Source organism: Lipotes vexillifer, unplaced genomic scaffold, assembly GCF_000442215.2.
Source record: "Lipotes vexillifer unplaced genomic scaffold, Lipotes_vexillifer_v1.1 scaffold645, whole genome shotgun sequence".
NCBI lineage: Eukaryota > Metazoa > Chordata > Mammalia > Artiodactyla > Lipotidae > Lipotes > Lipotes vexillifer.
The window spans coordinates 898746-909320 of record NW_006777439.1 but is presented as its reverse complement, the minus strand read 5'-3'; the positions used below and the strand labels follow the sequence as shown (position 1 = coordinate 909320).

The 10575-nt window shown below is 41.1% G+C and overlaps 1 protein-coding gene across 3 annotated transcripts in view; it reads left to right on the top strand.

The window, feature by feature from the left end:
- Nucleotides 1-3121: 3121 nt before the first annotated feature.
- The window catches only part of CHN1 (chimerin 1), a 185100-nt gene continuing 177646 nt past the window's right edge, over nucleotides 3122-10575 (top strand). Inside the window, exons 1-2 of one of the 3 annotated variants that reach the window (XM_007451073.1) lie at nucleotides 3122-3301; nucleotides 3432-3628. In XM_007451073.1, the coding sequence (XP_007451135.1) occupies nucleotides 3610-3628 (19 nt within the window). In that variant the 5' untranslated portion in view covers nucleotides 3122-3301; nucleotides 3432-3609. Of the gene's footprint in view, nucleotides 3629-10575 lie in introns of all 3 variants that reach the window. The other 2 variants (XM_007451074.1, XM_007451072.1) reach the window with 2 other exon arrangements.

Sequence of the window (10575 nt, the reverse complement as noted above, 5' to 3'; positions counted from 1 at the left end):
AGCGGCTGGGCCTGTGAGCCGTGGCCGCTGAGCTTGCGCGTCCGGCAACGGGAAAGGCCACGACAGTGAGAGGCCCACATATCGCAAAAAAAAAAAAAAAAAAATCTGGCCCTTCTAGGTGCTTACATTTTAAGCACAAAATTAAATCTTTGAATGGAAACATAAATGTTTTGAAAAGTCAATTCATTTTTTGCCCTGTTAATAAACAGTCTAAGGCCCCACCCATAATAATCACCCCCAAGTGGTTAACACCCTTCCTTACATTGAATCTGTAGCAGAAAGCCTACTCCTTAATTTCCAGCTAAGTGAGAAAAGAAACACACTCTATTCTTCATTGGATAATACAATATTATAAAAATGAATACTATTTTCAAGACATAGCACTTTGATCAAGTATAGAAAGCATTTTGTTAGAGGATAAAACTGTTAGGAAGTCAATTGAAAGAAAGACTTGTGGAAAGCTAGATGCTTAAAAAGGGAAACATGGCAACATTCAGCTGTATTGTTTTAAATAGCACAGTATCCTAAAAACATCTTGGGGTGTGTGTGTGTGTGTGTGTGTGTGTGTGTGTGTGTGTGTGTGTGTTGGGTGTGGGGGTGATAAGACTTGTATGGAAAAGAGGAAGGGGTGGGGAAGATGGTCCCCACCTGAGCCCAAGCTGAGACTGTCACTAGGATTCAGCTGTGATCAGCCATAACTAGTGAGTGGAAAGGTGGTCCAGCCAAAGCTTGGCTGTGCAATGGGAGGCTAAGTCTGAGCACAGGACTGTTAATTTCCCTCTGACTCACCCCTAGGATATCTCTCCAAAGCATAGAGAGAATTACCAACAAGCTGAGCTGTAGCAGCAAAACCTTGATGCTCTGTTACCTCTCAAAGAGAGATTAACAAAGAGGGAGAAAAGCGCCTCTTAGCCTGATTGGGCACATGGCTGGGAGTTGAAGAGCACATGAAAAGAGATTCTTTTGGACAAAATTCAACTTCCCAAACTACAAGAAGACCCAAACATGTAAAATGGTTGAGGAAAAAACACCCGCCTTGCAACTCTGCTTCTAATACTAAACAGATTTTTCTTTTAAAATTCAAACCATGTACCCTGTATATAGGTGGGGGGGTGGAGAGTGGGAGAGGTGGTCAGGGAGAACACCAGATGCCTAAGATTTTCCTATTAGTTTTGCCACTATATAGGTGTACACATCTGGGAAACTCTTTTGACCACTGCACCCTCAGATTCCTTACCCGTATATTGGGGGGTTTGGTCCTTTTCTGTTCAAAATTCCATGCTTCTATATGAAAGGGAATTTAAAAAAAATTTAATTATAAAGGCAAAAACTTTCCTAGATTAAAAAGGATATCTGGAGGCTAACCTAAGGTCCCTGAATAGTCTATGATCCCCCTGAAATTGTGTGAAAAAATTTTGGTGGCTGTATGTATACACATAAACATTTTTCTAGGAAGAGAGACAGTATTTTCATTGACCCTCAAAGGAAAATTAGGTACCCAAAAGTTTGGGGACCTCTGATTGAGAGAGTAAATGGTGTTTTTTAGTTTTTGCTTTATCTAGTTGTGAGCAGATCAGCAGCAATCTTTACACGGTTCTAAAGTCTGTCCCACAAAGCCTTCTTGAGTGTCTCATTTATCTTCATGAGCTGTGTGTTTGTAATTTTTCACGAGCAGAAAGCCTGTTCAAAATCGAGTCCTTTTCATTAAAGATTTAAAATTCTGGGGATTTCAAGATTTATTCTGATATTAGTGGCTAAAGGAGAGCCCTTTTACTACATCAAAAAATTTCAGACATATAGCATCTTAAATATTTGCCCACTGATGTTGAATTATTTTACTATTTCTTTTTCTCTTGAGGTAACTGACGTGAAACAAAAGGCTGGCTCCTCCTTCCAACCTGCTTTTCTTTTTCTTCTGATCTTTGAGTCTGCTGTGAAAGGATGATGAATTAACTGTGGTTCTATTTTAAGTAGTAATTTTCATTTTTATAACGATTTTGATCCTCAAGATAAATTAAATAGAAGATATGGATATAATATTCTTAAAAGAATTAGTTGAAAAGTAGAGAGAAGAGGAAAATGATATTAGGGAACCTGAGGAACTGAAAGAGGAAAGATGCAGCCAGGAAGAAATGAGAACCAAAGAGAAAATCTACATGATTAGATGCTGAAATAGTATCAAATCCCTAAGCAGAGAAACAAGAAAAAAGGAGGGTTAAAAACAAAAACAAAATCAAAACAAAAACCCCCAGGAAACAATCATAGCAACTAGGGAATACTGAATTTTTGAATACATTCAATGAAAACGACAAAAACCATCATAACCGAGCTTTTCAGTAACGTCTTTTGGCTGATAATCTCAAGGCGTTATATGGCTTGTCGTTAATTAAGGCAAGGACAGTGGCGATCAGAGAACATCACAAAAAGAGGGATGCTTCCAGTGATTAATAGATAAATGCAAAAAGCTCAAGGGAACAATCTTTTGTGGTAAAGAAGTGCCAATCGGCGAGAAATGTTGATTATTTTCCTGAGGCAATATCAAAGAGGTGTAAAGTAAAAAGAAGAAAATTAGGTTTAAGCATTTATAACAAATGATCTTAGGTATTCCCAGATGCTTTTTAACCGACGACAGTCTGACCAGAACTACTCTTAGTGACTCCTAAGTCCAAATGGAGAGGAAAGCAACATTCAGTGCTTCTGTTCGACTCTAGGCTCCCTTCCCGGAGTCCTATAGCTTCACGTCAAGGGCTCCAGACTCTCCGTTAACCCCGGAGGCGCCGGGGGAGAGATATATCCTGAAACGAACCCGATCCCCAGATGACCCTTTATGGGTCCTTGTGTTCACAGAGCATCCTCCAGTGACTCTTCTTTCGAGTAACAGCTCCTCTCTGCGCCTCCACAAATCCCATTCAAGAAAAAACCGGGGATTTCGGCTGAAACGCACACTGCCCCGCCCCTCCCTGGCTCCAGGAGGCAGCCTCCCGGGCGGCCCAGGCGGCTCCCAGCGGCCCAGGGCAGGAGGGGCGCGCGCTCCCGGCGCCCGCGCGCGCCCGTTGCCATGGGAACGCACAAGGCTACGCCGCCCTAGGGGGAGACGGGAGGAGGCGCAGCGGCAGATCCAGTGGGAGACGCTATCGCAAGATGGCGTCTGCGAGGCCGCGGGATGCAGAGTGAGCGCGCCCCGCCGGGGGCTCTGCGAGACTGCTCCTCTCCCCGCCGCCGCCGCCGCCGCCGCCGCCGCCACTGCGGCGCCGCCTCTCCTCCAGCCATTGCGCCGCGGCCAAGCCTCCCCGCCTCGCAGGTACCGGCGCCCGCGCGCGCTCCGCGTAGTGCACACATGGCAGCGACAAGTGCCGGCTCGCCGATGGCTAGCGGGTCCCCCCTTGTCCGAGTGCGCCTGACAATAACGCGTAAATAACTTTTTCTTGCAGCGGTGCCCTGCCTCCCGGCCTGCAGCCTCCTCGCGCGCCAGCGCCCCCACCACGCCCCTCCGACTCCCCGCTCCCTCCGAGGTGTGAGCGCATCGGGCCGATGCGGTGATCTCCGGCCGGCCTGGGAGGAGCGCGTGGACCGGCGGGCGGCGGCGAGCAGTTACCAAGCGCCTTTACAATGGCCCTGACCCTATTTGGTAAGTGCTGCCCTTTGGCCGCGCCGCCGCAGGTGGGCCGTGCCTTGGGGCTCGGGGGCGGGGGCCGGGGTGCCTGGGGAGGGGACGCCGCAGGCGGTGTCGGGCGCGGGCCGGGGCCGCGGACTTGGGCCGCTCGGGGCGCCGGGCTCGCTCCCTCGCGCCTCTCCCATTGTTTCCTCTCCAGGCAGGGCCGATGGGCGTGTGCTCCCCTTGCCAATTCTGGGCAGGGAGGCTCTGAGGTCCTGGGTGTTTTGTAAACGGAGGATTCTCTAAGGTAACAACTTGGGAGCGAAGTTAGCTGGTTGTTTCCAAACCTATGTTTCTCAAGTAGGTAGATAAAGGTCCTGGAAAGTTTATTCATTTTGAACAAGATGTCTGTGCATCCCAACCTCCCTGGAATTGTCAAATGCCTGTGTTGATTCCTGTTGGATTTGGGAGGAATTTTTTGGACTCGGTATATTCCTTTGGAAACCAGAATGAGTGGTGAATTTATTTTAATATTTGCTAAAATTGAAAATGTTGCTCTAACAAATAGAGTAGACTCAAGAAAGTTGGTACTGAAGATAAGTAGTCTCAGGTGAATATCTTTGAGTATTTTACTAAAGTGTTATTTCTGTGGTGTAATTACTGTAACATTATTTCAGTGGTTAAGACTTAAAGGTTTTTTTGTTTTTTGTTTTTCCCCAGAGTCTGTAATGACAATGGGTTGGAAAGAAGGACTGGAAAAATACTTTATTTTCTTTTACAGAAACAGACTGTGGTACTTATGTACCTTGCTTTAAGAAAACTCAATATATGAAAATTTAGATGATCAAAGTGTTCATTTTTTCAAAGGAGGAAAGTCCAATGTTATGTACCTGACAGCTACAAGGACAGTCTTAGTGAGTTACTCACAATATCAAGTTTCCAGTTACATTTTAATAATGTCATTTGATCAAGCACTTTACAGGCATCAAATACTACAATGCTTTTTGATGTAAATACTTCAGAGTGAATTAATCTGCTGCAATTAAAGAATTACTTTTAGTTAACAATCTTATTTTTCAAATTAAATTTAGACCCAGAGAGGTTATTTCCCAAGGTCACATGGCCCTTTTGTGGCAAAACTGAGCCTAGGACATAGTCTGTCAATCTTCAGTCTGGGACTATGCTTACTTGGCCCAAATACCCACAGTACTAGAAATGACATTTCTTATTTGGTGGTTCTCCATGAGTGTTTTAAAAATGTTTCTTCTTTCTCTGAAAGAAATAATAAAAATCTCTTGTTTTTCAATACCTTGTATCAAATATTCATTACTTAGTAGAAGCATTTCCTTAAGTGTGGACTTTTTTGGTATAGAAGTTAAAAATGATGGCTTTACTCGTAGCTGATATTTTCTTTTGAAGAAGCATTTATCTTACATTGTTGTAGCTAATACATAGTAGTAAAATCTACTGCAGTAAATTCTCTTTAAAACTATTTTTGACTTTCCTTCCTAAAGAGAGTCTGCATTTTCAAGGTTTGTTTTCAAAGATAAGATTTACGAATCAACGACTTTTAAAAGACTGACATTCTCGATTGGGGAGACATGGAGTATGTGATGAGGCTTCTTTAAATGGATTCCTAAATTATTAAATCTTTAACTACTGAGGTAGAGGTGAGGAATGGAAGAGCATGGAATTTGACCTCTAGAAGGTATAAGAAACCACTCCCACCCCTCAGGATGAATAAAATATCTTTAAAATTTTAAAGTCATCTTGTGGGAGTATAGAATTTAGTTTGCAAAATCCAATTTGGTTATAATTTTTAAGAACATTCCTCTGTTGTAAAGCAAAGTATATCTGTGTGCAGAGGCTATTTTCTCAGTAATGAAAGAGCAGCAGTTGATCTCAAGAGTGTGGCTGCACACCACACTCATCAGTCATCTGAGATGTCGGTAAAAAATGTAGATTCCTTTGCCCAGAGACCCACGGAATCTGCATTTTAATTTTTATTATTTTTATTCATTTTTAATTTATTTTAACATCTTTATTGGAATGTAATTGCTTTACAATGGTGTATTAGTTTCTACTGTATAACAAAGTGAATCAGCTATACATATACATATATCCCCATATCTCTTCCCTCTTGCGGCTCCCTCCCTCCCTCCCTCCCTGTCCCACCCCTCTAGGTGGTCGCAAGGCACTGAGCTGATCTCCCTGTGCTATGCAGCTATGTATATATGTCCATGCCACTCTCTCACTTCGTCCCAGCTTACCCTTCCCCCTCCCCGTGTCCTCAAGTCGATTCTGTATGTCTGCGTCTTTATTCCTGTCCTGCCCCTAGGTTCTTCATAACTTTTTTTTTTTAATTCCATATATATGTGTTAGCATACGGTATTTTTCTCTGACTTACTTCACTCTGTATGACAGACACTAGGTCCATCCACCTCCCTACAAATAATTCAATTTCGTTTCTTTTTATGGCTGAGTAATATTCTATTGTATATATGTGCCACATCTTTATCCATTCATCTGTCGATGGACACTTAGGTTGCTTCCATGTCCTGGCTATTGTAAATAGAGCAGCAATGAACATCTCTGTGTCATTCCAATTTTGGTATATGTGCTGCTGAAGTGAGCGCGAATATGCATTTTTAGAGGAAGGGGATTTTAAAGGAACTCCTCTGTGATTCTAAGGCACATTCAAGTTTAAGGACTATTATATTAATGATAAATACTAGATTTGCTCAAACTTGCCCAGTTCAAAATAGCTTTTTGAATATGTTAAGAGCAGTCCCCAAGGGTTAGAAGAAATAGAGTTTATTTTAGATATTACTATTTAACTAATTGGTCTTAGAAGTACCTCATATCCCTTCTTAATAACCAACCTAGAACCGAGGAACAATGCAATAAAGTTCTAAGAGCTGGTGAAGAGAAGGTAGGAACAAGAAACTAGACTTTTCAGCCATCAAGGTCAGAGCTCCATAGAGTTTCTACCTAAGCCTCCCCAAAATAACCACTGCCAGAGCTGAGGAAAAAGCATCGTGTCGGGTCATCCCTTAGCAGGAGTTTCTGTCATTTATAGCTAAACGGAGCTCTGGTTTATAGCCCGGCCAACTGATGAGATTGGGAACTCAGTTGCACTTCCGCTAGGCTGGCTAAACCTGAATAACTCTCTTCTCCACCTGGGTAGAATTGGCTCTGACATTGCCCCTGCTCCCTGCCTTTTTTTCTTCTCACCATTTATTCACCATCATCACTGCCATAGATCACTTCTAATATTTAGGATTACACTGTAATTTCTTACATTCTTTCCTCACACTTTTCTACTGCCATGGAAACCTTTCATTATGCTGCTCTTTTTGGCATCTTTCACTATCCTGACACACCTGCCTATGGGCATCTTGGCAGAGATCCTTTGGAGCAGTTAAATGGGAATGGAGTATTCTTTGTGGTACAGTTAGGAAATGTTCTGATTTCCATTACTGTCCTGGCATTAAAATGTATTTTTAAAAAGACAGCTGTATATTTTCAGTATGATTTATTTGACAAAAAGCTAATTTTATAGGAAACTCCTACTTGAATACACTCTGCTGAAATTTTAATTTTTCAGACATTGCTCATTAAGGAATATGAGAGGGAGTTACCTAAGCAGCAGGGTGCTCCGATGGTGAGAGCCCAGCTACTTTTTTTTAGAATGTTTCATCTTTTCAGCTGTCATTAAAATCACCATCCTTATTTAAGTACTTGTGCATATTCCTTCTTTAACTGGTGTCAAAAAGTTAACATCTCAGCTTAAAATTTTTTTCTTTTAGTGTTTGCAGACTTGGTACTATGTAAGAGATAAAAGAATTATAGTTGTTATACCTCTGATAGTCACCATCTGTGTACAGTGTAAGAGGAATGTTGGTTATGCAGTCTTTTGAGGCACATCTGCCCCTGCAAATAACCATCCTACAAGCATTCTAATCTTTGAAGATAGAAGATAGTGATATGTGTAATCACAAACATTTGACAGTTGTCAAGAAGAGTTTCAGTTTCTTTTAGATCAGTATTTTTCAACCTTTCTTTTAAAATCACCCTCTGTAAGAAGGCTTTTAGACATTTTTTCTTAATTGTTCTCTCCATGAGACTCTGTTTATGGACTGTATGTTTGTCTGCTTTATGCATAAAAAGAGTAAAGTTTTTTGACTCCCAGAAGCTAAGTTTTGCTCCCTTGAGGGCAGTCTTACCCCCATTGAGAATACATGTTTTAGACTAATCTAAAGCAATCATAAGATAATTAGTTAGGCAGAAAAATACTATTTGGTTGTGCTTTATATGTCATATAATAATAGTTCTGAAGGAATGACATAAGGACAGTAAGCTATATGTTTTTCACCAGATTGATTTAACTTAAGTATTAACAGTTTGGTCCATCTTTTTTTTTTTTTTTTTTTTTTTTTGCGGTACACGGCCTCTCACTGTTGTGGCCTCTCCCGTTGCAGAGCACAGGCTCCGGACGCACAGTCTCTGGACACACAGGCTCAGTGGCCATGGCTCACGGGCCCAGCCGCTACGTGGCATGTGGGGTCTTCCCGGACCCGGGCACGAACCCGTGTCCCCTGCATCGGCAGGCGGACTCTCAACCACTGCGCCACCAGGGAAGCCCAGTTTGGTTCATCTTGAGAGCAGCCGTGACACACAGTTCCTTGCTGGGGCTGGGGTTTGTGTGCAGCTTTTCTCAAAAGTCCCTCTAGTAATGATAATATCCTTTGATATGGGTAATTGATGTTTTCTCACTCTTATAAAGTATCAGTAACAGCACCTTTAAAGAACTTTTTATCTGCAATATATAATCTAAAAGAAGTCAGTGAACTTGCTTTGCAAATCCGACGAAAGACAAATTCTCGAGTCTGGCCTTAACAACCAATTACCGGTCATAAGTCATTCTTACATAGAAAATGATTCCCATAAACTTTGATTTTTTTATTTATTAATATCCTACTCTACTTAAAAAACAGAGTAGGAAAAACTAAGAAAGCAGAATGATGTAACCATATTTTATACTGAAAACTGATATTAAAAAAAGAATCATGTCTGACAAAATAAAGTTACAAATATACATTCCTAATTTAGCTCCTTATATTTAAAAAGCAGGATGAGTACTTTGTGAATATACTAAAATCACTGCTTTGTGTACTCTAAAAGGGTGAATTTTATGGTATGTGATTTCATCTCAATATAAGATTGTATTAATAAAATGATGGGGGGAGGGTAGGAAATCAGATTGAATAGAAGGAAAATTTACTTCACTTAACCTGTGAAAACAGAAAATACTGTTTTTATTTATTTTTAATTTGTTGTTATTGTTGTTGAGTAACAGCTAATTTGTTCAGGATATAAGCTGATCACTTTTGTTCCAGCATCTTCTTTTGCACAGAATCTTGCACACATTAGGCAGTCAAAAGATACTTGCCAAATTGAATTAATTCTCTCTTGTAACTTTGTATATTATATTCAAAACCATAAAATAATGTCTGACGCCAAACATTAGATTAAAAGAGCCAGACACCATGGATGGCAAATAGAAAAAACTTCATTCAGAAAATACTATTTTTAAAAGAGTGGTTTTACATACAGGAAGCTTTAGAACTCTCCATGTTTTTAGAAAGTTTATTTATTTTTTTTATTCCCCAAGGAACAAAAAACAAACTTAAAAATTGATACGTTAAGATACCCCTACCTGTTTTGAATGGTTGTTTTAAATTTAGAAAAGCAGGCACTTCTTGGAAAGACTTATTGCCAGACAGTGGAGTAGTTTGGGGGAGACGGGAAGATGAGTCAGGCCAGGCCTGCCACCAGCAGCTTGGTGGCGTGGGACCACCTCATTGTGTTTCATCCAGCTGTGCTGAAAGTCGTTCCCTTCCCTTTCCACTGGGACTTTTGACCTTTGGATTTCATTGGACCTTGTATATTTCACGGTGTAAAGCAAGCAGAAAAAGGATGTTGTCCAAGAAACATATTATCTCCACTGAATAGATTTTTATGACCACAAACTTGACATTTCAGAAACGGAATGCGTCCTCTTTAAACTGCTAATGTTTCCCATTTCTGCGATTTAACACATAGCTTCAGCCTTTATTCTTTCTGTCTTGTACTTTTTATACAGAATGTTGTTTTTCAGCTCCTTAATGGCTGTGAGATTACTTTGTCGGAGATGATTTTAGGATTTGAAGTAGCTTGTAATAGGTGGGACAGACAACAGGTATGTGGGTAGATGTGCCTTTGAGGGTTATGTAAGCATCTGCCTGACTGAAATATTTCCCCTGCAGGCCTTTTATGGCGAATGAATTTTACACTGTTATATTAAAATTAAAGCATGATTTTTTAGCGTATTACCTGTAAAGAATAACATGCTAAATATAGATACTTATCTTCATATAGCATGGAAGAATGATTTTAATTTATGGACTGAAGATCTTAAAGTAGTAAGACAAACAAGTGTTTTGACTGAGGGAGCTACACTGTAAGAGAAAAGAAAGTGGTGGAAGTGTTTGTTTGGAGGGTGGGGCATTCCTAAGAGGGACCTGTGTTGTAGGTATTGGTGTAATAAGCAGAGCAGTATAAAAGCTCAGGACATCTGGGGTGAGGGCGAAGGCGTGGATGATAGAGTGTGAGAAGGAAGCAGAAACAAGAAGCCTACTCTTTCATAATTTTCCCAAGGAGTAGCTCTGTAGCCTGGGGTGTGTTTTCCTATTTAGTGATTCGTTTACTCATGTGTTTGATGAATCGAGGGCCTAATATGTGCGAGGTAGATATTAGTTCCTGTCCTCAAGGAACTTATATATGCAGTGGATGGTGACAGAGAAAAATGTATAATGTGCCAGGGGGCTAATGCTGTGAAGAAAAGTGAAGCAGGGTGAAGAGGATGGGGCTAGCTATGCAGCAGAGTGGTCAGGGAAGGCCTCACAGCAAAGGTGGATTTTGAGCAGAGACTAGAAGGA